At 40.4% G+C, this 27,241-nt stretch overlaps 3 protein-coding genes across 3 annotated transcripts in view; 2 read left to right on the top strand and 1 right to left on the bottom strand.

The window, feature by feature from the left end:
- Positions 1-13,161: 13,161 nt before the first annotated feature.
- Positions 13,162-16,001, top strand: saxo4 (stabilizer of axonemal microtubules 4). The gene is made up of 12 exons (XM_010783646.1): positions 13,162-13,191; positions 13,437-13,575; positions 14,038-14,161; positions 14,381-14,543; positions 14,650-14,695; positions 14,843-14,940; positions 15,086-15,148; positions 15,269-15,358; positions 15,442-15,507; positions 15,600-15,694; positions 15,777-15,881; positions 15,961-16,001. The coding sequence occupies exons 2-12, from the start codon at positions 13,515-13,517 to the stop codon at positions 15,977-15,979; spliced, it is 930 nt and encodes a 309-aa protein (XP_010781948.1). The 5' UTR covers positions 13,162-13,191; positions 13,437-13,514; the 3' UTR covers positions 15,980-16,001.
- A 2,492-nt stretch (positions 16,002-18,493) lies between these two features.
- Positions 18,494-19,678, bottom strand: lrrc10b (leucine rich repeat containing 10B). Its single transcript, XM_010783662.1, has one exon. The coding sequence runs from the start codon at positions 19,676-19,678 to the stop codon at positions 18,494-18,496; it is 1,185 nt and encodes a 394-aa protein (XP_010781964.1).
- A 4,000-nt stretch (positions 19,679-23,678) lies between these two features.
- Positions 23,679-27,241, top strand: part of fads2 (fatty acid desaturase 2) — a 7,844-nt gene continuing 4,281 nt past the window's right edge. The window contains exons 1-4 of the mRNA XM_010783645.1: positions 23,679-23,833; positions 24,389-24,660; positions 25,571-25,681; positions 25,859-26,056. Coding sequence (XP_010781947.1) covers positions 24,451-24,660; positions 25,571-25,681; positions 25,859-26,056 — 519 coding nt within the window. The 5' untranslated portion in view covers positions 23,679-23,833; positions 24,389-24,450. The remainder of the gene's footprint in view (positions 23,834-24,388; positions 24,661-25,570; positions 25,682-25,858; positions 26,057-27,241) is intronic.

The raw sequence follows: 27,241 nt of genomic DNA, 5'->3' as shown, positions 1-27,241 counted from the left end.
GTGTTGATCACAGCGAGCGCCGTCAGAGCTCTAGCGAAGAGTCTTGATGCTCCTATGTGAGTCCATGATGCTGAACAACTGGAGCATGTCTGGAAACAGCAAGGCAGATGTGGATTCTTGCTTTATTGCGGAAAGATAAAAAAAGATGTCATCTTTCTCTGAGTTTTTGTTGCCGTTCACAGACTGCGAATGACCCAGACAGCTCGTGTGATATTAGATGATGGTCTGATGTTCCGCCGCGAGATACTGTGGAAGCAGATTAGACATTATCTTTTCCCTGAGTGCTTGAAAGCACCACAGAGTGTACTGGTAGATGCCCTGCTTGTCACACACATTCAGCTCAGCTCGATATTCCTGTAACGTAAATAAAACCGTCACAGAGCAGCACCATGAATACTGTCAGCCATTAAGAGCTGCTCACAGACGTCTAATCTTTCTTAGTGTACTCTCTCTATTCTAACAGTGTGTGCTTACACATTCATAAAGACTCGTGAAGCATAATCCTGTCAGGATTTGTGTTTTTCTTTATGTCTAAATGAGCATCCACCTTTCGAACATCTGTCATGTTTGACTGACTCACCGAGCAAATGAATCAGTTTGTTTTTAGTTGAAGCGTCCCTGCTTCTGTTAATGCAGCGTTAGAAGATACTTTCAACTGGCCCCATTCAAATGATACCTAAGATACTCTGGGCCCTGCTGTACATTTTATTCCCTCTTTCATGCAATCCCCTGATAGTATCTAATGCTTTTTTGCTTGTTTTGATTTACGATTATGAGAACCTGATCACCACCAGAGAGATGTTATTGTAGTCTTATCTGCACCAGGCTAGTCCTCATCCAGCGTCTCTATAGGCCGGTGTTGGCAGCGCACCGTTTACTGCGAGTGTGTTCTGGGCAGTGCGTTTGGTGTGAGCCTCGGTGCTGCTGTGATGCACTGATCCAGTCCAGCACCCTTCAGAACAATTGGCCAGCCGTGGAGCAGGGCCCACTGTTTTGACAGCCTCTGCCTGCAGTGTCACAGCACATTACCTTCCAATTAGTTAGTCAGAACGCAGTAATATCTGCTTTCTTGGACATTAGGGACTCACTATTTGCAGAGCTAATACTCGCTAAGAATAAAAACTAACTATGAAGCATTTCCATTAGCAGGCATGAAGATGATGGATGGGGATGAAGATGTGTCACTCAGAATGAAGAAAATAATCAGGAAGCAATCGCTGTGTAAAGCTGTGAAAACCGAACGTGGTTTGAATGTGCAGGTGATGAGTCAACACAATACCGCTGCCATTTCCTTTCACTATGATTACAAGTAGCTCAAGGAGAGATACATTGCTATGCTACGAGGGTTTGCAACGCTTAGTCATCAGTGACCCTGTAAACTGGGGGATATGGCTTTATTTTTAGTAACATGAGGCATAGTGCGCTGTTACTGATCCTCAAAGGTGCACTGGAGGCTGGAAGCTTTTAGAAAAGTACTGAGTGCTTTTGCATTACAGAGTTCTTAAATGCAAATTCATTCCGCGGTCATTTTTTATTTTCAAAAAGTTAAGTGGAATGCCATTAAGTAATTACTGTAGCAGTGACAGTTTGGCAAAGACAGGAAGTTATTGACCTTAATCATTTATTGGGTTACCAAAGGCCCCACTGCTACAAGTAAATGTGAAAATAATATCAAATCAAGTTTTATTTATATAGCACATTTTTTAAATGATTTTTGGTCGAGCCAAAGTGCTGTACATATAATAATTACCTTACAGTAAGGACACTATACAGTAAATACAACAGCACAGTTTGTGCAGAATATCAGTATGAGAAAACGACACCCTCTGACCTTAAACTCCCTCACATCGTACAAGGAAAAACTTCCGGAGAAAAAATCCGGAATCAATGGAAATATATTTTTTATCGCAATATAGTAATTATTATTTAAATTTTTAAATACGGCCTTATAGAAACCCAATATTTAGATGAGGATTAAACCCCTCTCTTTTACATTAACTGCATATTTGTTGAAGGTGGAAAGATACTAAAATTTAATTCACTTTTACTTAGCTGACCTTTAAAACATGTCATCAGTACAAAATCAAGCTAAAAAGAAATGGATTATCTTCATAAAATTAGGACAAGTCAGCACGTATTGGGCTGGTAAAACTGAAGTATATTTTTTGAACTGTTAAAGAAGAAAGCCGTAAACTCTACCTATGGTAATTCTAATCCATCATTTATTCTTATTAATTTAAATAAAAGATATCAAGTGACAATTCATCCTCGTTGTCACAAAGTTAACTTTTTAATCTGAAACTGACTGAAAAAAACTCTCAAATGTGTCTGTACAGTACTATAGCCTCTACTTTCCTAAGAAGAGGAACACTGTGGCATATGATTCATCACAGGGTATCCAGAAAGTTGCACTTTCCTTAAAATAACCAGGAGTCTCAAACCTTTTATTCTCTCAGCGCCAGCAGTCAAAAAGCAACACCATTAAAATGGATGGTAAGCTCAGAGCCCAACAGTACAGAGGAGAAAGTAATTTCAAAATCCCAGTTTTATTATACCGCCACCTGTCTCAACAACTCTTAAGGAGCTGCGTTTCTTTTGGCACCAGCAGCAACGACCTTCAACAATCTTGGGCTCATGAATACAGCATGGCAGTGCTGCATATGTTGGTGACTTTTGTCAGGCTAACTCCACTCTGTGTACCTGCTCTCCTTGTGTTCAGCCTCGCTTTTTTTTCATCAGTGATTCATCCTCTGGCAGGTCATTGGTCGGTGAAGGTGTGGATAATTACCGTTTGATTTGCTGAGGTTTCATTCAAGAAGACTGGAACTGTCCACAACTCTGCCACAGAATTAAGGCTCATCAAACTGACTCTTGAGTTCAATTACATTTTAACCAAGGTGCTTTGATTTCTCTTTATAAGGTGGTCAATCTGAAGGTTGCTTTTACTTTAGGAAAAGTCAATTTGTCACAGCCATAGTAAACATTATACTGGTTAATATTAGCATGTTAGCATTGCCATTGTGCTGTCGTGGGAAGTAACATTTACTCGACACTGCGTACAGTTTTGAAGGACTTGTACTCTACTTCAAATATTTGATAATTATATTTTAAGTTGGCTACCTCGCAGATTAAGATAATTAATGCAAAGTATGATTTATACATTATGATATATTATTATAGGTTAAGATAACCATCAGTGTATAAAGTAGTTAGGATTAGCTTCATTTTCGCCAGCTGCAACATTACAGTGATAGATGCATTAATAGTTAAAATACAGTGATATCAAATATTTTTTTTTCTGAAATGGGCCCTTCGGCATATTGGCTACTTTACTATGTGTACCTTAAATATATTTTGATGCTGTACTTAAAGTATTTTTTTATTTCTACTGAATAGCATTTCGCTTAAAATATAAGATCTTCGAATCTAAATGAAGCGAGTGATATTGTTTCTCCTTGCCATGCTCCCACCCTCGTGATTCTGCGGCATTAGATTTCCATTGATGGATATGGCTTTCATAAGATGAGTGTCAATGACTCACTCTATTGGAAAGGTGCCTGCTTTGCTGTGGTGTGTGCAATATTAATTTAAAGGAAACTGTGCTTTATGTCTTAGAGAACTTTGTGTGTGTCTGCATTACAATCAGGCTGTACTAATCTCATACTGGAGGCACTGCAGCTGACGCTTTATTCTGCTGAATCATATTATGACAGCTGAGTCAGCCCTAAAGTCTTCTGGGTCACATTTGTCATTGCGCGGTCATTCCGTGTTCGGGTCTCACCCTGCGCAGACAGACCTCGCCTCCCCTAACTCACCCTTTCAATTGTTTTAAGCATCTGGTGAAAACCAATGTGACTTCTCCCAATCAGGGTTCAAGTAAGCATTATTTGAATGGTAACAAAATGAATATGAAAAACAATAACGAGTAATAATATCTTTTTTCTTTCTGTTCACATTTGACTGTCGGTCAGTGTGTATGTATGTGTGTGCTTGGTGTTCTTGTGTTGGGTTTATTTCTTTATAAAAATGTGATAAGAAAATCCTTCTGTTTTTGGAACCTTTATGTAAATATCGTTGGTGAAAATTAACATTTGTTGTACGCCGAGTTTTCTTTTGTCACTTAAAATGATGATGAAAACAATGATGTTGATGAATAACAGTTGTGATGTTGATGATGCTGAAGCTGATTATACCTGCCCTTCTTGAATAAGGGCTTTTGATGTCCGCTGTATTTTTGTTGGAGGTGTCGTGAGGCTGAGGCAAGAGAAACAAAGGGAAGGAGTGATACCCAACACATCCCACATTATCAGGAAGTGGACTGAGAGATATGTGGCGCAAATTGCAGCCTGTCTTATTCACGGCGTGACACCTTGTTCTACTTCTACTATAAATTTGAAGCGGTCTTTGGCTGTGTAAGAAGACACCTCCCTGTGGAGACAGTCTGCCCGGTCGCTTGGCATCACATCTCACCCCGTCTGCTTATAGGCTTGGGGATTTACTGTAATGCCATTGTGTTAGACAGGATTGGCCCTGCACTGACACTGATGATGCCTTCCTCATTGAATTTGCAGTCATTATCGCTCTGCTGGAGGCCATACATGGGGATGGGCATGTGAGGAGGTGGGAGATTTCCAAGTGGGAGGATGTTTGCCATACTCCGACCCTGGAAAGACAATTTGCTTGTGATTCAGCTTCCTATTCTGGGGGAAAACTCATGATTAAGCATTGCCATGAACTTGCCACATTATATTCTCATCTCCTCTTTTATCAGATATTTGTATGAACTTTCAAACTCCAGCAAGAAAAATCCAGGACTAGTGCTATGAACCCCATATAGCAGACGCATTGAAATTAGGGGTTTTGTGAGGTAGAGTGAGATTGATTTCTCTAAAAATCTGCCCTGTGCCTTCTCAACAGACATATGTCCGGCCCTCTGCTGCATCCAAAAAAGAAAATGCACAGGGCTGTAGTCCAGTTATTTTTAATAACAGTCCCTGCAGGTGTCTGTATGCCTACTCCCCTATTTTCCATATGCCACAGCCTTGTGTATCTGGCTGGGTTTATGTACAGTACAGGGACAGAGCTTATCAGTTTGGTTACTTTTAGGACTGTCTCCGCCACAGACATGATATGATACAGCAGATACTCCCAGCAGCTGCAGGAAGGAAGGACATAGAATACAGTCCTGCCTTCATTTGCAATACCATCCTTTAGAGGGAGTCCCACGAGGAGTCAGAAAACAAACACACACACACACACACACACACACACACTATCTGTCGCTTATCGATCCACTGAGAATAAATTCAGAATATGAATCCTTGAATCCTGATCCTTCTGAAGATGTTTGTTTCTTCTTTCCTCGCTGGTTGTAAATAGAATTGTGATTCAGTTAGAGCATACTCTAACTCCTGCCATAATGTGGACATTTTAATCAGGTAGGTAATAAGCAATACACTTATCGAGTCCTAATGCCATACACTGAAATATTACTTACCAAGTCTGATGGTCACTCTTTTGAATTTTGAGGGATGTCGAGGGTAACACTCCTGTTTATTCAACTCCTTTCTCCACTTGCCATGGCCCACCTCTTCAACAAAGAGTGCTCTAACTTAAAACACACAATTGTGATGTGTACAATCTGATTTAATGTATTTATTTATGTATTTTTGCCAACTTTGTATAGTGTATAAATATCTATAAATATATGAAAAATGACAGTACTGTATAGATTTTAGCTGCCTGGTAAGGTTAATAGTATATACTTGGTAGACTAAAAGAAAAAGCGTAGAGCTGTTCAAAAGCCAGTCATTGAGAAAATGCTTTCTGTAAAACCCGGTGCCGCTGGCTCTTTTTATATCCTAGGTTTCGTTTCTGGTTGTTTTTTTTATTATTGCCAGTGGGATCCAAAGTGTGTGTTGTTTCTTCTTTTCGTCCGTTTGTTTGTTAATTGGTTCGTTTGTTGTTTTTTCTTAACAAGACACAGCCAGGTTCTGGCAGCCAGGAGAGTGCAGTGGAACGCAGACTGGGACCCTGTGCAGTAGTGTGTGTATGTGTGTGTGTGCGGGTGTGTGTGTGTTAGGTGTGTGTCCGTCCATGGTAGTACTAGTGCTCTCTGTGCAGTGCCTCCCCACCCCTCTCTCTGATGTAGTTGTGTAGTGTCATGTGACGCAGTGTGTGTTAAGGTGCAGGATGACTGTTGACTGAAGCTGGCAGATGCCCTCTCTCTTCTCTCTGTGTTTCCTTGTTTCCACTCGTCTTCCTCATTACGCTCCGTCCTACACGTAGGCTATAGATTTCGATTTCCTCTGCTCAATTTCTCATTTACTCTCCCATTCAGCTTGTAATGCAAACACCACCAGTCTAATTTCCCAGTAATCCATGCTTCCTCATCTATTTGTGATTCTTTGACCATTAGCATCTCTCATCCGTCACACTGCACATTACCTAGTTTTTCCTACAGCACTCTGTGGACCAGAGAATGATTTAGCACAAAAAAGAGCATCCTCATCCCTGTTCATGTTTCTGCTTCTCTTCACGGAGTTGTACTTTTATCCACCTCTCATCACAATCCCCGAGGAGAAGGGCAGCTGCCAGCTCAGCACGCAGAAACACAAAGCAGCCATAATCAGATGTCAAGCACAGCCCTGATGCTCAAATCTATGTTGTGGTGGCTTCACTGCCGCCCCGTTTGTAGCAAGAGAAGGAGAATAGCCTTAAAGATTGGACCAACTACACACAAAAAAAAGTAGTGGGATATGTGCATTCGTAGTGGATTATTATTACCTTCCCCACACCAGATTTATTACTAAGTATTCCGATGTGTTGCTTGGTTGCTCTGTATATATCTGTGTAGTACTTCTGTTGATGTCCCTGTGTTAGGATAGTAACGGGTTCTTACTGGGCGGCCTCCGCAGACGTCCTCTCCCTCCTACCTCGTCTCATTTCCTCAAAAACTTCAAAACATTCCATCTAAATCTCAAGTGAGCAACATTTTAAAGACGATTAGATTACCACGTAAACTGGGGGAGTAAAAACAACAGAGGGACTGAGCTGCAGACATTTCCGCTGGAGCCATGATAATAACCAAGACGTCTTGTCTGTGTTCACGTCCCTCTGAGAGCTGATGGCACGCTCAGCATAAAGACCAGCACGCTCGCCTCTCTGCTCCTCCGTTACCCTCCTTCACACCAACCTCATGGGGGAAGAAAAGGGTGAGGTGGGTGAGGAGGTGGCAGAGCCCTGGGGGGCGGCAGAGAGGCCACATCCTGGGTCAGGAGGGAAGGGAGCAAGGGCGTCTCGAGGTCAAACCCAGTAGCACTTTGGTTTTGCGTTCCATGTTTTTTTAGCCTCTCCTGTTTTTTGGCCGAGCGGACTGTGATCTTACTGGTTGATTTTCTCGTTCTCCTCCACCCATCAGTGTTACAGAGTGTGTTGGGTGGACGGATCAATGGAGCTGAGCTCTGATTTTGTTCCATATTAAAGAATCATTTTTACAAAAGAACTGTACAGAGATTCAATGGTCTTTCTTTGAAAAATGTTCTTTCTTTAACCTGTTGAACCCCATCCCCCCGGGCGGAAAAACGCATCATCTGCAGGAAACAGCGTCTGAGGGCTTCTTAATATTTAATAAACTATGAATGTTTTATATCCATGTAACGGGAAGAAACTCAGCTAACTGATCTTTTTTCTTTTTTTTTGCAAAAAAGACCACAAAGCTAACACTGAGCCCAGTGGCGGCCGGTCCATAGGGGCGCTAGGGGCGCCGCCCCCCCTCTTCCCACATGATTTGATTGTAATTAAAAATTAAAAATTCCAAAAAAATATTTTTTTTTTATTTTTATTTTTAAAGAACAAGGTAAATATTATATAGTTGGTATCAGTAAAATGTATAATCTACAATAAAATCTTGTTTAAAATTGTTTTACGATGTCTAAAGTTACTGATAAGTCACATGTTTCCTGCCTGGCCGNATATGTGTGGGCTGGACCTGTATTTTACAGGAAAGGAGTGATCAGAGGGTCGAGTTGTCGATTCTTGTTCAGTTTTCATCTTCCTCACCCTCTCAGACTTTGAGTTGCGCGCGCTGCTAAAGAGACGCGCTACCATGGAAACCAAACAATGGTGTACCTGTATTAATGTCCGAGTGGAAACAGTCGTGAGTAAATCTGATTTTGTCAGAAATCGGGAGAAATGCGGGTGTCTCCCGCGAAAATCGGGAGGGTTGGCAAGTATGACACACACACGCGCGCGCGCACACACACACACACACACACACACACACACAATGTTCGTATTTAGTCTCCTGATTTTAAATGCCCTAGTATGGTTTTGTCACCATTTCCATAGCCCCACCAAAAATATTTTCCACCAGCCGCCACTGACTGAGCCTCTGAATTAGCCACGAGCGAAAAAATGCTAACGCCGGTTGCACAGAAACTCACTCATAACACCCTTATTACTTATCGTAACTGCACATCCAACCCATTCATTAGCATCGTGAGAAGACACAGAATCGATGGGTATGTATATCATCACTCCATGATAAGAACTCGCAACATAATAAACAAAAACAGACATAACACGTGGCGCTATAGGTAGAAAAAATTGCACTATGTCTTACCTTCGTTGTTGTCTGATCAAAAATGTTGATAATCCATAAGCAATAAACCTACTTTTCCGTTTTCAGATTTCAGAGCGTGAGACAGGTTCGCTCTGGGCAAAACTGCATGCGCGAAGCCCCCATCTTTTTTGGTGACGTGTGTGTGTGTGTATATGTATGTGGAAATTCCCCTTCGATTCTATTGGCTCCAACGGTTAAAAAGAGATGTCAATCACCAAAATCGACCAATGGGTTCCAGAGAAACGGCAATACGCCCATTTCTACCCAAATTACCCCAGAGGTGGAGTTTTACTTGATACAGGGTACTTATTATGTTGTACTTTGGATTCCTCAAGCTTTTAGTCTACCATCCCATCATTCAAGGTTGGTTTTCTCTATAAGTAAAAAATAATTTTTGGACGGACACTATAATTTACAGTTTTTTTCCATGTTCAATCTGAATTTTCTTTCAAATAAAAAACATCTATATTGATTCTGACTTTTCTACATCCAACTCACAGGTTTATCATTACTTTGAGAAAAAAGATTATTAATTTTTCCCTTTTAGAAGTGGAGTTATGGTCATTTGTTCTGGAAATGTCATTTTCGAGCCTGAGACCTGAAAAACAGGGATGGGGTTCAACAGGTTAAAGGACCGGTGTTCAGGGGGATTTATTGGCAGATAAGGAATATAATAAATATGTTTTTATTTGTGTTTAATCCCATAGAACTATGAATTGTTTTGTGTTATTTATCTTAGAATGAAAGCGTCACATCTTAAAAGGAGCAAGTCATTTTCCTGGTCCATCGTTGTATGTTTCTACAGTTGTCAAAAATCAAACACTGGTTATAGAGAGGGACTCGAGCCTTTTTAATGTTAAAGTGGCAGAGTGAATTTAGGGGTGGGAATGCACCTGAACTACTCTGTAGGTTCTCTACATTTCATAGGTTTCCTTTCATGGTTTCATGGTCCTCAGAAGTCTTACTGACTTACTGTAAGTGATCCTCTGAATTCTTCTTCAGTACCACCATGAGTTTGGTATTTTTGTTTTCATAGTCAAAGGTTTTGACTACAACCCGATAAATTGCCACGAAAATTGTAATTCAAGAGATCCAAGGTCTCGAGGGGATAGATTCATATCATTTGGGTGATCCTCTAATGATACATTTAGTACCAACAAACTGCTAAATTGAGGCGGATATAGTCATTGTGATATTATAAGTATGATGACTATAGAAAACAAATCATTGCCAAGTACTCACAGAGGTTCTAGCCTGACTGTAGACTTTCAAGCTCCTAATTGTGACTATATGCTCTCTTTTTTATCATGAAACATGTTTTTCTTTTACTGATAAATAAACTCAATATCTTTGGATTTTTTAATTATTTTATATTTTGGACAATTGTTAAAGGGGTTAAATGGGTCAACTTGGATACATACTTATTTTGTGTAGGTTTAAAATATGATTTATGCTGTTACATTAACTCTTACCCTAATTGGAAGTCAGGCTTCAAGACCAGAAATTTAAAAAAAAAGCCCGACAGCTAAATGTGAACAGGGGTATCTCAATTGTTGTGGCCATGTTTTGTCTCACATAATGCACATTACAGTGTAATTAAACTGCAATATAAGTGATTAGAGTGTACCATTAAAATTAAAATTGAAATTGTTCTAACATTTGCTGATAAAGGTGACAATTTGCAAAGGTTGTTTTTGCCTTTGAGTGCAATTAAAAATGTATAGTGGGAAGCTTCTAATCTGAGCATAACATTAGTCAGCATGAAGGTAAATGATTTGCAAAGCTACATGCTACACTCAGAGGAAATCTTTCATCCCATTTTCAAGGATGATGACACTCATTACTTAGCTCTCATTGCAGTTTGTTTCATTTCTTTGTGTGTGTGTGTGTGTGTGTGTGTGTGTGTGTGTGTGTGTGTGTGTGTGTGTGTGTGTGTGTGTGTGTGTGTGGTTTTATTCCATTAGACATTATAAACATTCAATATTGCAACATCAACATGATGAAATAGTTTGTCTTTAATGTAATCTTCTTCTCATTGAGTTACATAATAGTTAATATTGTACATGTCAGGTAATGTACATGTTTTGACTTAAAATATCTTATTTCATGCCTGAATCCCCCTCTGCTCGTCACAGCCTGCCTCTTTAGCATTGCACGCACCAAAGATGACTGAAACTCGAAATGGAAAAAGATGACAATGCAATTTACACCAAACCGTACCTGGCAGATTTGCCTATTAAGTAGAGAAGTCAAAAAGGAAGCAGGAAGGAGATAAGACCCAGAACAGAGAGGCAGTGAAGCAGAGAAAGCACCTCCGAGACCTGACACACAAAGAGGGGTCTTAGCGCTTGAGCTGTCTCTTTATGTCTCTCTAAATATGAATTCCATGCTATTGTATGGCAGACATAGAAACAGGTTATTGAACCGACAGAGAAACTGTCGAGACTCTCCTCCTGGCTCAGAGTTGGGCAGGAAGCACAGCCGAGCTCCTGCAGACAGGGCCGAGGGTTGGTCCCTCCCTGAATTACAACAGACGGCTGCAGGCGAGCCAAACGCATCAACTCGACGGGAGACCCATGCTTGCATCACCTCCATCTATTTTTAGAAACACTGCACCCACCTTTTTCAGTCTTTAAAGCTCCCTCTGTATTCTAAGTGGTATCTCAAATGTGAACACCCTCCCTCCTTCACTTTTATTCTAAATTTGATCATAAATCGCCTATAGCTGGGCCAGGCTACAGCACATTCAGATTGTATGTGAATTATGCAAATGCAGAACAAACACAGATTGCTGTACTGAAGAGATCACGTGGAGAGTCTGCAGGTTTTCATTTCAAACAGTACAGCAGGTGCTTGCACTGATGGGCTCTTCCTATCTGAAGTTGGTCCAATAAGTGAAATCATCTGCTTTAATCTTTAACTGGAATGAAAATAGGCGGCTGGTCTATTCCTGCTGTATGGATAGCTGTGAGTTTATAATTAGAAATGCCAATAATGTGCACATTGTGTTTAAAGAAAAGAAGCAGGAAATGAGACTGTCAGTTTCAATGATGCAGGCGTTCCCCTGTAGTTCTTTTTTGAGAAAGATAATGAACAGTCCCAGGCTTGGCACGACAGCACGTCAAGAAAGAAAGAGTGTGGAACGACAACAGAAGCAACAGCTTGGTAAAGATAGGCTGCCAGCGTTGGGCAGATGGAGAGAGCAAGAAGTGATGTGACAGAGGTGAAGATGCAGAGCGAGTCTAAGTAAATGAGATGGAAAGAGAAGGAACAGGAAGTGAGAATTAAAGGAAATGTGTGGAGATGATGTAGCAACGATGCTTTGTCAGATTAAATGATCCATTGGGTGAGCAGCATGTTATGGCAAAACCCTAGTTAGATATAATACTTTAAATCCCACGTAAAAATGAATCACTGAAGAAAATCACCCTTTTTGAAGTGTTCATACTGAGTTCTACGATTATGTGGCATCTCTGATATAAAGCTGAGGCTATGTATAGATATCCCTCTTTTACCCCTTTAATTTAATACAAAAACCCTCCTGTTGGTGGGTTAGTTAGTGAGAATATGTATATAGCATCTGGAAAAATGACATTTTTTCCTGGTGTCCTAAATACACCAGATGTTCACATCCTCCAGATCAATTTGAGATGCATGTACAGATGTGTGGTGTACAGACACATTCTCCTGCTAACAGCGCTAGATGATAACTTCCTTTCTCGGATGGACATTTTTATCAAGATGTCATGCAAATATCTAGCCATCCATCATTTTTTACATAACCTCACATCTTTTCTGGGCTAGCCTGAAGTCAGAGCCACTGTAGCATCACACTGCCATCCAATGGACGCATGAGGAATCTGTGCAGTCTGATGAGGACTTCTGCTACTGCACGGCTCAAATGGAATGCAAATCAGTTTTATTTATACATCATGCCACTTAAAAGCTTTACAACCTGTAAATCATACAATAATAGTAATCTTTAAAACAGTCAAGGAACTATTTAAGCTGAATTAAATAAGGTGTAGGAATTATATAAATTACCTTCAACGATGATAGTGAATTGTGCAAATTTGTATGTGCAAAAATTATTATTATTATTATGAATTAGAGACACTTGTTAGATTAAAACCAGTCAGACAGTCATAGTGTCTGTACTGTAAATAATATAAATAGGTATGAATTTGAATGAGAAATACAATGTAGATATGTTAAGGTATATTGTTTAATGTTTGTACGATAAAAGAAAGTTCCCATACACAACATTACATTGGTAGAACTTTACTTTACCCCCTTTTTAGGACACATATCATATAAACATTTAACACACTGTAATGCAGCTGCACCTCGTGTAGGATCAGTGTTAACGGAAAAAAGCATGGACCTGAAACAATATTACCTTATGATATTATTAACTGTAATATACATATAATCATTGGACACTGCAGTCACTGTTGAGCGGTAATGTTGCTGCCCCTTGTGCTGAATCTCCTAGCAACAGAAACATGTTTACCTTCAAACTACCAGAAGACAGAGAGGTGAACAACAACCTGGAGATGCAGGTACATGTACGTCTCAGGAGCTTTCTTTTTTATCTTAGATAATTTGTATTTGGTGTATATATAGATATCTGTAGCTGTACTGCTGTGCTGCTGAACTTTTTCTCCTCTCTCAAACAGCATGTGATAGAGGGAGCACTTATTGCAATATTATCTACAGACTCAGTAATCACTTCTTGAGAAAGCTTGTGTTTCTGTCAAACCTAAAAACAAAGGAGTTACACTTTGTTTGCTGCTTCTGTTTGTGGTTACAGCGCTGAGCACATGCCCAGAGGATTTTTGTCATCCATCACTTTCTTTGTCACTGAGGGTTTCCATTACAGCAGTCACAGATGGCTGCGCAGGGGAGGATGGTCATGCCGACCGGAAACAAACTACAAAATACTTCTTATGGTGAGCATGATGAGGGGGGCTCTTTTATCTCAAATTAAAGGACCCTGTCAGAAAGTCTCAGAGTATACATAAATAACCAGTGGTGGACGAAGTACTTTACTTAGATCTTGTACCTAACTAAAAGTAGTTACACCACCTTATACTGTATAAATATCAAAGAAAAGTCAAAGTCCTTAGTCAAAAGTATTGGCATCAAAATATACCTAAAGTACCAAAACTAAAAGTAGCTTATTTTCGCTTTATATATATTTTGTATATGAACCTGCTTGTTTTTTTCTCTAGTATTTGCTTCCAAACTGAAGTGGACTACTATGGACTAAAGTGTAAAGGCACAGAAAATAAAAAAGTATCTCTAAATTGTACTTAATTACAGCTATTGGGTAAATGTAGGCTACTTTTCATCACTGTAAGTAACCTGTATTAAACTGATTCTCAAGGCCAATATTTGTACCACTGTCTCAGTGCCAGGCACTACAAACTTCTCCTCTTACCTCGGCCACCCCAGAGGGACGGGCTTCACATCAAATCAGAGACCAGCCATATTCTACAGGCCCAGTTTGGACCACATTGATAACCCTCAATTTGGGTAAGTGCCAGGGCAAGTGAAGACAATTCAAATGAAATGTAATGCTTGATACTTAATTGTAATAGCACTGTTTGTTCTGTGTTTGCTTTCTTGTAAACCAACTTCCTGAAGTGGTTCAATTGACTGTGAAATCCCCACTGTCATGTATAAAACAACTGTTCCTCTCCAGCTTCAAAAAGCTTGTCTCCTCAAACACAGGTGTGTTGTTTTTGTCCTCAGACTCCTGTTATCTGACAGTTTCACGACACAAACTAAGCAGCACTACCAGCCTCACGTCCGGTCTGACTGCTGGGGGTCTTTACCAAGCCTCATTAACAAACCCAGAGACAGCGGCTTCTACCAGCTGAGGATGCACCCAAAGGCAGAGACTGTGGAGGAAAAGGTGAAACACAGAAAGATAACAACGCCTGAGATGTTGAGAAATGTCAAACATGCAAAAGTATTGAGAATGTAATTACTAATTGTCTGCTTTGAATATTTTCCCTCAGACAGAATACCAACATTTTTTTGTACCACACTGTCAAACACCAAAAGGTAAAAGGATAAAAATGTTAGTTATATATAAATATAAGATTTATAAGGTCTTCTTTAATGTAATTTGTGCCAATAACAATGAAAAGCTTTTACTTGAGTGCAGTTTGGAGTTTGTTTGTAAATGCATTTAGAAAGCACTTCCTCTAGTTTCACAGAACCGTGTGAGTGTGGCTCCAAGAGGAGAGAGTGGTTTCACAGAGGGAACAAACCTACAACTCAACACATTTCAGGACAAAAGCTGCATCGTAAGTTTGGTAAATTGTCAAATGTATAAATTATTATTATTAAGTATTACTTTTCTTTATATGTAATCACACTATACAGTAGGTTCAACATTTATTTAAAATGTGTGGTCCGTCTTTATCCAATGTGTACATTATTCTCGTTCAGGTTGAACCTCTCCAGACTCACACAGTGATGACCAATGACTTCGTTCGGCCTTCATTTCCGCAGGTTGACCCACAGAACTTACATGCATCCACTCTGACACAATCTTTTGAAAGAATGCAGTTTGTAGTATCATTTTCCAGAAGCCATGACTTTTAACAGCATTTTTCTGTGCTTGTGTTTGAGGGCACTGAGGCGAGACCGAGCGTTTGCAGCAGCCATTTCTCTCATAAAACAGGATTCAATCGAGTTGCCATCGCTCCTTTGACCTGCCGAGTCAGTATTGATCTGCTTCCAGTCAGCTGTAGATTTGAATGTTATCCCTTTTAACTTTAACCTGCCTCACTCTGCTCTTCTAGGCCTCCCGCTTGCCCTCACCACAGACTAAAAGCAATGCACCAACTGCTACGACCATTGGAAAAAAGGTTATACATTTGAATATTTTATATTATTTACCTTTACTCAATATAACCTCTGTGAGATATTTGTTGTTTTACCATGTTGTTGTGTTTTCTAGGAGCCAACAGGGTTTATTCTCAATGCTCCAAATAACCAGGCTTTGCCTAAGACACCTTTTGATGGTTCACACTTTAACACACATTATAAAAGCACGTAAGTGTGTTTAAATTGTTCAGATATTGCCAATCTTAAAGATTCAAGTTTGATTTGTTGAAATGTCCACGTTATATTCCAGGTTCTGTCATGATGCCAATTGGGAAAAGTTGAAATCTGGCCACACTAGTGCAGGAATCGTCTGCGCAAAAATGGACAACGGCTACAATTGTCGGGACACGGACAGGTACATAAACAATCTCCACACATAAAGTCCCATAATGCAAATGTTCCCTTTACTCAAATGACCTGCTTTTATTTCACAGATTCATGTTGAGGGGTTAGATCTTGGAACACCTGAGATGGGACCTGCAAGACTTATAATAAAATGTAATTCTCTGGTTAACACATAACTCCTGGTGATTTGTGCTGTGATTTGAGTAAGAACCGCATTAGCATTACATATCCTTGTAATTAAATCCTGAAATCCTTTATCACTACACTGTCTGTGTTGTTATGCAATAGTCCTGTCTAAAAGCGGCACATTCTCATCTCTTTGTGAAGTCCTTTTTGTGTGAGCTGCCAGTCAGACAAATGTGTGAAGTAGTGAGTGGTGTGAAAGCCAAAGAGGGAGAGAAGGTGATGATGCTTTGTCTTTGACTGTCTGGCTGTCACTGACCTACAAAGAATGAGAGTGTAAACTAATGAGCAAAATAATTATACTCAGATTCAGAGTATATGGCACAGACTCCCATCCACGTCTGCTGTGTGTCAAACTGTTTTGCCACCCACTGCTGCGGAGCGAGCAGCCGAGCACAGGCCGAGGAGGAGGATCGAGTTCCTAAAAGCGTCACATTATGGGTTGTATACTGTATCTCCATACTATACACTAACTGTGGGAAACTCTCAGCGGTTTTACATTGTCGATGCAAGTCCAATAAACACAGGATTACGGTGTCAAAACAAGAGATACAGAAAACCGCAGTAAGTGTTGTTCTCAGCAAAGTGTAGACAGTAGTGTTTGATTATTTGCCTACACATCTTTCTGAGGTGAACAGGGAAATAATACGCTTTATGGAAATGTGGCCATTCCAGCAGCTCTCGCGATATAATTGTTGGTCAGTCAGAAACTATGATCAAGAGTGAAGTATCTCAACAACTACTCCTGGATGGATTTCAATGACCTTTGGTACAGCCAGTTTGTGCCTGCCATATAGTGCTATTATAAGGTCAACATATCATTTTGTCAAACTCTTTATCACCACATAACTTCTAAACTAATTACAGTTCCATCCACCTCAGCTGTACTTTGTGTTTGGTGCTAATAGCTAATTTAGCATGGTTAGCATTACACTGGCTAAATATCAGCATGCAGTGTCAGTGTGCGGCTGCTGTGCTTGTATGAATTTAAAGAAACACATTTGCTCTAAAGGGAACTGTGAAGGGCAATTGTAAAATGTTCTAATATTAAATTAAACAATCACTCAATTAAGCAATAATTGTTACAACACTGATAGGTTATATAAATGATCAGTTGCAGCCATAGGCATAAAACACAAATACCCCTAAACAAAGTCAGGACATAGAATGGTCATTTTCTGTTTTTGTTCTCCTTTAAATGTCAAATGTCACTCAAGCCCCTCTGGTTCTCACTGTTCAAATACAAAATATGGGGCCTAAAAGAGAGAATTCCTGCATTTCATGTTTTAGAATTGAAGACATGCAATCATCAGTTTAAGTCTGTTTTCCAAATGTTTCCCTCAGCACAGTCGAGACAAGCTGCCACACGAGAATGAGCATGAATATTTTAGCATTAGGATAAATATTTCACTGAATGAGATGCGAGAAAAAAGATACGTGGAGGGAAAGAGGATTGGATTACATGCGAGCCCCACATGAATAATGAGTGCAGAGATGAGAGGAGAACAAGAGCCAGACCTGCTTCATGTGAGAGGCAGAGGTAGAAAAGGTGCAGTGGAGACAAAAGGGGAGTATACAAAGGTCATGACGGACCTGAGTCTCTGACCTGCAAAGGGCATCAGGTTGTTTTATTTGAAAAGAAAAATCTCTTACTTGATTTTTTTGTGAGTCTATTTCATGTTTGGAGCCTCCCTATGGACTTACCTTTTATGGTGAGGCACCCCAGCTATTCATCCGTTTAATAATCCTGCTTGTCTCCCTCTCTTTCTTGGCACTGACACTCTCAGGACTGCTTACACAACACTGACAAGGGTGGGGGGGTTTTGTTAAGTATGTCATAAATATTTTGTAAATCTAAATTCAATACACACAACTACATGTGCACACACAGTCTCGGTTTATAAAAATAGCAGCAAGTCGAGCAGAGGTGCACTGGCACATTAAACAGACACTGACTGTGATGGGTGGAAATACTACAGAGTGTCATTGAAGTAAACATTTGCTGGTGCGTTCACTGGCTCCCAATTAAGACATACTCCCATGAACAACTGACACTGACCTCATCAGCAACATTAATATTTAATAAGGGAAGACTTGGTCTCCTGTGCACACTCAGAAAACAACATAATGCAAAAACAGCCACTCTCTCACACACACACACACACACACACACACACACACACACACACACACACACACACACACACACACACACACACACACACACACACACACACACCACCTGAGTCCTGATCTGATTTGGTCATTAGCAGCTGATTGAGATGTCACGGTGCTGTCACTTTACAGTTAAATAATGCCTCATTCACTTTCACAGTTAACGATAGATTAGAAATAAGCAGCACGGCTCATTTGTGTCAGCTTCTTTCATCCACCTCCGCCTGCCAGCAGATCATCAGAGTCTGGATGGTTAAGGGATTTTCATGCCCCTTCATCTTGCCTCCCTGTGTCCTCCAGCTCCTCATACTCATAGTCCAGCTGAGCCCTCTCGTACTCCAGCTCGTCTCCCTCATATTCAAACCCCTCTCCTTCACATATCAGTTCCTCCGTCTCATACTCAACCCCTTCCTCGTTGTATTCAAGATCACCTGCATCATACTCAGGGACAGGAATCTCCCCTTCCTCCTCCTCAATTGTCATAGGCTCTTCCTCATTAGCGTCTGCGTCCCCTGAAGTGATTTGTTTTGAGTTGGAGCTGCTGTTCTTCAGGATGCCATGAATCACTGGCTCCTCTTCTGCCAGAGCCAACTGTTCGGCCTCTTCCTCTGCGGCCTTTCGTAGTCTCTCTTTCTTGGCCTCTCGAGCCTCCAAGAACTCCGCAGCGCCTTCCCCGACCACGATGACCTCCCCGCCCACTCTAGGAGGGCTGTCCACTGGGTTGTGGTCGTAGGAGAAGAGATGAAGGTTGTGGAGTCGCTTCAGGCTGGGGAACTCTGTTATCTTGTTGCGGTCTATATCTAAAATCTCCAAATGCTCCATGCGCAGCAGGACTCTGGGGAAGGTCTCAAAGCGGTTCCCGTACAACCATAATCCCCTCAAAGCCTCCATTCGAATGAGGTCAGATGGCAGCGTCTTCATACGGTTGTTCCCAATCTGAAGGGACTTGAGGTTGGGGAGGTCGTAGAGCTCCCGGGGAAATGTTTGGAAGTAGTTGCTCTCGACCCACAGACAGCGCAGACTCCGGAGGTTCTTCAGCTCGGGCGGGAGGCACATGAGCCGGTTGCTGCCCAGGTAGAGGCGAGTCAGTTTAGTGAGCTCACACACAGCAAGGGGAACGTCCTCCATCTTGTTGAAGTCGAGGGCGAGGACTCGCAGACCCTTCAGCTGGGAAATGCTGTCGGGCAGAGTGCGCAGGCTGTTCCCACAAACATACAGCTTCTCCAGATGCAACAGTTCAATGACTCGTGACGGCAAGCGCTTGAATTTACGGTAGCTCAAGTCCAGCACAGGGTCTCCACTCTCGAACATCTCCTCCACCCCCAGTGGAAGCTCTCCCTCCACCACCACCTCTTCTTTCTTCTTCTCTGTGATTTCGGATTCCTCGCCATCCTTTGCCCCCTCCTCTTCTTCTAGCGCCCCCTCTTCCTTGGTGGAGGAGTTGCCCATGACTGCAGCCCCTGACTCTATGTGAGTCAGGACAGAGTCATTTGATGAGGTAGTGTCTGTGACAAGTTAACCCTCAGCGTGGGAGCTGCTGTTGACTCGTTGATGAGCCCAACGGCTGCAAACGCCATCCACCCCCGAGACAGTTAACAGTCTTGCAGCCATATTAGAGGTAATAGTTTTAATGGCTGTAATATTAGTAATAGTGCTTCTTGTAGTTGAGCTCAACAAAGTACAGCAGCATTTGCAGTTTAAATTGAATCCTTGCAGTCCTTACCCTTTCTTCTCCTCTTTAACTTCCTCCAGGCTTTTAAGAGAGATAACGCGCACCTGTCCACGTGATCCGGTCACTCTATCAGAACAGGAAAAAAGTGCCACTTTGGGACTTTAATAGTCCGTTAAATGTCCCTCGTGCTGCCGGATGTTGCTGGATAAGTCCACAGTGCGTGCGACCTGGCCGGCGGCAAAGGAAAGGAGTTAATGGAAGTCTGCCCACTAGTTAATGCAGCTGCTCCCCATTAGAGGCCGCGGTGACTCCCGGAGTTTTAATCCGCGCCGGAGAAAGAAATTCCACATTTTGGGAAATTGCAGCACAGACTGCCTGCCTCTGCCCTCCCGATGCTGACCGCGTCTCTCCATCAGTGTGAAGCTTTACATTGAACTGCTGCCTCCCTCCTCCCCCCCTCTGTAACCGGAGCAGGGGGCATTCTCATCACATGGTCAGTGTGTGTGTGCTTGTGTGTGCTTGTCTGCTTGTGTGTGCTTGTGTGTGCGTGTGTGTGTGTGTGTGTCCTAGTGTCCTAGTTTGTGTATGAAAAACGTTCACTCCTACTCGCATTTTATTGCACGTGCTCGTATTGAAACGATTTTGTAACAACACTGCAGCACCTCTATGCTCAAATATACAACATTTAACCTTTCACCTACATTTGGTATATTTTTTTATTTTATTTGCAGATGATAACAAACATCTTGTCATTTCTATGATCAATATTGTTATTATTATTATTATTAATAATATTATCATTGTTATTATCTCTACATAAAACTTAAGCTTGTTGTAGATTTATATATCTAAAATATACATTTTCACATTATGTCATTTACTTTTTTTTTTGTTTAGTTTTTGTTCATGTTATGGGTATAGGGTATGTCCTATTCTCTTTCCCAGTCAACCTTTGATCAATGGATATGTACTTATATAAAAAGGAGAGAAAGTTTCAAGACCTCACCACTCAAACAATCGGAAATGTACAGACTGATTTCAAATGTACATAATACAAAATACATTTTCACAAAATGATGCGCCACAACTAAAGTATCTGACTCTAAAAAAATACAGAAAATTTCACCTCAACCAGCCACAACAAGAAAATACTTCATAAACATGAAAATATCAACAACATATTCTGTTATAACACTGACAGTAGCAATAATACTGTGTAATTAGTACTTTTGTTTTGTTCTTAAAGTATATTTTGCTGATTACACCTTTACTAAAGAAACGTCTTGAATGCAATAATTGATAGAGCATTTTTCTCATGTACTTTTACTTTTACTGAACTTCTTAACCCGAACTTAATAATGATACCTGACACCTGAGTAAAATAACAGTAATCTTCAGGCAGTCCCCTGGACCTCCAAAGATGGTAACTTTGGGACTGGTTTATATCAAACACTACAGACATTAGCTTCAGCAGGTTTTTACAGACCAATTAAAAAGCTGTGACGACAGCCGTCATGTGACCTTCTGCTTTGACACAGAACAGACACAAAAATGACCTATACACTTCTGCTAACCCTCACAGTGTTCAACCTGAGGACAGTGTAACTGTTATTATTCATTGGGCAGTATGAAAGAGTAAAAGTCTCACCAAATGCCAATAATAAAGTAAAGGTTTTCCATACAGTATAGGTCAATGTGGTTACTCACCACCTCAGAAATAACTAAATCTATTCAAATGCAGTTCAGATTATCATGAATGTGACTAGACTAATATTCATACTCTGTGGCTCAAAATAGATCCAACATTTTCATGAGCCTAAAGCAAGTAAAAGGGCAACAGATGTTAGGGCACAAATTAGATTAATCATGGATGAACATTTGCATCCTGCAAAATATACTTTGAGTATGGTACAAACAATACAGTATAAATCAATGCATCACTATAAATACAATAAAGCAGTAATACAAATAAATGAATACTTCAACGGTATTGTAACACTGACAGAGACGATTCTGCTTGAGATCAGTAGTGCTTGAGTGAAAAAAAGTGTATGTTTGCACTCGAGCACTACTAATTAATTAAACTACATGTAGTATTAATTTAAAACTGTAATAATACTTCTTCCATTGTACTTCTGAATGCAGGATATTTGACTTGTAATGCATTATTTTTATAATGCAATTTCTGACATTGCTGTATATAATACTTGCAAACCATTGATCTAAAATAAGCATACATTTTAAACTTATGCATGCTAAGTTTTAGTATTATTGCTTGAATTGCAGGTGGTAAATATGTTAGTTTGGAAGCCTTAAGATTGGAAGCCTCCCAAAACAGAAAATACTTATGTGAAGTTCCAAAAACTCAGATTTTAACTTGTTACACTAACTTTATTCGACAATAGCTGGCTTGTTTTCTGATCGACAGCCTGTTTGGTGGTTGTGAAACCAAAGAAAAGCCTGGAAAAGCTGCTGGGGTCAGATGTGCCGAGCTACTGTCAGCCTGATGAGCTGTGGCAGAAGAAGCGGACAAACAGGGAGACAGTCCGCACGCTGCTTGAGGATAATCCTGTCTGATATGCTGAAGACCAAAAGAGCTGATTTGCAAATTTCTGCGCCGCATTCAAACGACCCTGAAATGACACAAAGGACTGTAAGCAGCAGACAGACAGAGACTGCGGGCGGTGAATGGCTGTGACTGCTGAGGTGAATGTGTTGAATGCAGATTAAGAACTGCATGACCCAGCTGGTATTAAAAACATATGGAAAAGCAATTAAAATGATACAAAAACACACAAAAAATGACACTTTAAAGGTTACTTTCTATCATTCAAGAACAAATAATTAATAATGAAACATACTATTGGGTTAAATTACATGATTGCATGTATGAGGATCACACATGCAACACTAGCCTGTAATCTACCTGCTGTTGTATCGTTGGGGTTAAATGAGGACAAAGAGGTGTCTGATGAAAGGAGCACATCTGCACTATCTGCTGGTGGAGGAGGGTTCTGCAACACACATATTTCATAGCAAACAATGAATATATATATAATGTTGTTACAAAATCTTAATAATAATATCAAACTAGACTTGTTTCGACTGTCAACATTTGTATGAGTTCAAGAGATTGTGAGAGAGCTTTAAATACAGATACAGTATGGCTACATGTCTGAAAATATTCAGTAGTTAAATGTGTAAAAAGATATCTCGCAACCACAGAATATATTACGTAATATAACTTAATTTAGCAGCAACTATTTTCTTCTTAGAACATTGAATCAATGTAGATTAATTTAAGATATTTTGGTAAAAAAAAACAAAAAAACAAGATCAATCTCAATATATTATTTCTTTGACCCAGGATAGTTAAATCATTATTTGTAAACACGAGCTACTCTCTTTCAAGTACAGAAACCCTTTTTATTCCCAAGTAAGCTTTATTTTATTGGAGACATCAAGAACAATGCAATAAATCCTGAATAATCATCAACCAACTAGAATGGAGTAAATATCGAAAAATAAAGACTTCACTACGACCATATTTAATATGATATGCAGTGATAATGCGCATTTACATTGTAGATAATGATATACATGTAACATATAATGATAGATGCTGTAACAGTCACTCTTTCACAGACGAGTGTGTGTGATATTCAGACGAGCTGTTTGTTGAGCCCATTGCACATCAGCCAGTGGTCCAGGATATACTGTACGCTCATTGGCCCAAAAACCCTCGAATGATCGGCTCGGAAGTTGTTCTAAATGAGTGGGTGAATGAGTCCATGAAAATATTAGGGAAGACACGAGGATGAATTTAGGATGTTGGTAATATTTAAAATGGGTCTGAAGAACGGGATCATTTAAAGTGAGCCGGTGTGTGAATGTGACTGAAACCCGGGGAGAGTTGCCAAAATCTGGATCCTGTAAGTGTGACATATTTGTCTTTTTTATGTTAATGTGGCGGGCCTGTACAGCCTACCGTCTGCTATCTGTGATCAGTGTTTACCTGATCAATAACCAGCCGATCAGTGGTAATGGAGAGACTGTGATTTGATGGTTCTGTGTTTTACAGCCGCGTTTTACAATGAACCGCGACTTATTGCTTTCATATGCGGCTGTGAAGATGAATAGTCGCACACACACTCATAACAGTCTAAATATACAGTAGATAATTTGCGTGTTTTATAATGTGAGGATGTGCACTTGACTTGCACTTTTGAGGTAAAAGTCGATACAGACGAATGATGCAAACTCCACATTTGAATCCGCCCTTTTTCACCAGCAGCCAGCGAGTCGAGTTTCATCTTCAATCATTAGTGAAGATGTTGCTGTGCTCTTTTTCTGACTTTAATTGTGTAACACAGGCTGGGAGGTTAAACTAAAGAGAGCAACAGGTTGAAATCCTCTTCTTCCTAACTCCCTCTGCACGCTGCACACTGTCCCAGGGTAGATTAACACACATCTGTTTCTTCATCCAGGTGTCAAGTCTGTGATTGGACTTAAGTGCGCAGGTGGACCCAGGCCAGAGACAGCAGTGAAGATGGGAGGTGGAGGCCATCTGACGGAGGCAGGGGAGCCGGGCAGCGGGAGAGCCGGGGGGGTCTACACCTGGGAGGAGGTGCAGAGCCACTGCAACAGGAACGACCAGTGGCTGGTGATTGATCGGAAGGTTTACAACATCACACAGTGGGCCAAAAGACACCCAGGAGGCAGCCGGGTCATCAGCCACTACGCAGGAGAGGACGCCTCGGTGATATGTTGCTTTAATTACTTATTATATATGTTATGGTTAATATAAAATATTACCTGAGAATATAAGTGGCTTCAGTTGGTGTGGTGTTCAAACATGTCAGTGGGGAAATGTAACTCAACATTTTCAACAGGTAAAATACTTGTTACTTCTACAGTACACCCTCACATTTCAGAGGGACATGTACTATAGTACTTTTTAATTCACTGCATTAATCCGACGGTCATAGTCACTTTGTGACTAGAGAAATTCACGTTTCATGTCCTATGCTCTTAAAATCCAACACATCTTTGAATATTAACTAGTGGTTTCCATCCTTTATCATACGACCTCAAAGATGTATCATGTGTCCCTTTGAAGTGTACCTGCCCCTTACGTCAGGCTACACCAGCAATATGCTGCTTACACATTGTTGCATCAGTATTGACAAGCTAGAAATATATATTTTTAACATAACAGTTACAGGGCCCATATTTATGCAGAACCAGTACTTTTACTATAATGAATACTTCTTTCACGCAAGTAAACTGTCTAAGTGAGTCCTCCCCCAAAAGAAATGTAAGGCAAGGCAAGGCAAGGCTAAAACACTCATTTAAAAGCAAAGATACATGAATCACAGTTACAGTGCAGTGTGAGATACACACATCTGAACAAACCTTTGGAAAATTATAATCTGACCCAATGGTACCTTTTATTTTTCGCCAAAACTATTCCTCTTTTTTATTTTTAAATGCAAATAGTTAAGTTTAAGTTGTCTTTTCTAGGACTTTTTTTGATGTCCTCCGCGAACCAGGATCTTGAAACCAAAACGGCACACGTAGGAGACTTTAACCATCTACGAGGGGACTTTAACACCAATAATGACTTGTACAATTATTCTCTGACAAGATTTCTCATTTCTGTTTTCCAGGAGGCATTCACTGCTTTTCATCCCAACGTAAAATATGTACAAAAGTTTCTGAAGCCCCTGTTCATTGGAGAGCTGGCAGCAACAGAGCCAAGTCAGGACCGGGACAAAAACGTGAGATGTGCTTCAGATTCTTCAAATAAATCAACATCTCAATAGTCACGTCTTATTGGTAAAACATGGTGAATAGATACCATGTACTGTATAGCAACATGCATGCATACTTTTTTATTGCTTGCATCATCTGTTGAACTTTGCTGGACCTGTATGTTTCTTCTTCTCTACTTTCAGGCGGCAATCATAAAAGATTTCCACTCTTTACGTGCGAAGGCAGAGAGCGAGGGTCTGTTTGAAGCCCGGCCTCTGTTCTTCTGCCTCCACTTGGGTCACATCCTGCTGCTGGAGGCCCTCGCCTGGCTCATCATCTGGGTCTGGGGGACCAGCTGGACTCTGACGTTTCTGAGCGCCTTCATGCTGGCAACTGCTCAGGTGAGTCAAACATCATACATTTTCTCATAAGGTGGAAGAGATTCACAAAGAAACAAAAAAAGACTGGAACATGAAAAAGAAAGTTATGCAAAACCGTTTCAAAGACACACAAATAATCCATAATAAACTATGACTATTAAAAGGGGAAAAACAACCACAAAGAATCATCAAAGACACGGAAAAAATGACTTGAAAATAACCAAAATGACACAAAAAAAACATTAAAAAGTCACTAAAATAAAAGGGTAACCAAATTAGACACAAGACCACATAGAGAGGTGTAGAGACCACAAAGAGACACAACTAAATAATACAAATAGGCTAAACACAACTATAAAGTCTCTCTGCTGCTTGTATAGGAGTGGTAGTTGGGCCTTTCGCATGTCTGTGCCAGGGGCGGATCTAGACAAATATTCATGGGGTGGCAAGAGGGTGGCAGGAGAATTTCAGGGGTGGCATCTCCTGGCAGAAGTATATGCTGATTTAATCGCAGTCATATCAACCAATGTTAACTTGGAAAGCAACAATATTGATATTTTAACTTAATAACATTAGGTGACATTATTGTGGCACATCAGTAAAGCCTTAAATATAAATATATAACGTGGCACACGTAATTTAATGAATTTTAACTGAATGAGTTGGTTTAACTCTTAGACCAGCAGGGGTACCAAATATGCAGACTGCTGCAATAAGTACATTAATTAACTGTCTCATCGATGTGTGTCTGTATGAATATGATAATATTAACAATCATATTATTCCTATCAGCTGTCAATCACTGTTATGATTCACATATTCAGTGTTATTATTAAATAAACTATATTTTTTGGAGGAGTTAATGATGAACGTTCCTCAAGATGCTTGCTCACCCTCCTTCAAATTTGAAAGACCAGTAATTACTATCATAATTCAAAAGAATCAAAGGTACAGTTCAGCGCCCCACAACTTCATTGCAAACAGTTACAACCTTGACTTTACATCAGAAAGAACAAACATTAAAGAAATGACTAACTGCATCAGTTAGGGTTAAAAAAAACGTGTATTCAGCTAAAACATACATCGCTGCAGTTATTATCCAGTGGAATGCCCGTACCTACTGGCCTAGTTAAATCAAAGTGGTTACTTTTTTTTGGCTGGGCAGTGAAGTTTTACACACCGTCTTATTTGACTTTCTCAGGACTT

The sequence above is a fragment of the Notothenia coriiceps genome, unplaced genomic scaffold (genome assembly GCF_000735185.1).
Source record: "Notothenia coriiceps isolate Sejong01 unplaced genomic scaffold, NC01 NC01_scaffold00025515, whole genome shotgun sequence".
In the NCBI taxonomy this organism is placed as follows: domain Eukaryota; kingdom Metazoa; phylum Chordata; class Actinopteri; order Perciformes; family Nototheniidae; genus Notothenia; species Notothenia coriiceps.
The sequence above is the reverse complement of the archived record's forward strand: the minus strand, read 5'-3'. Positions and strand labels throughout refer to the sequence as shown.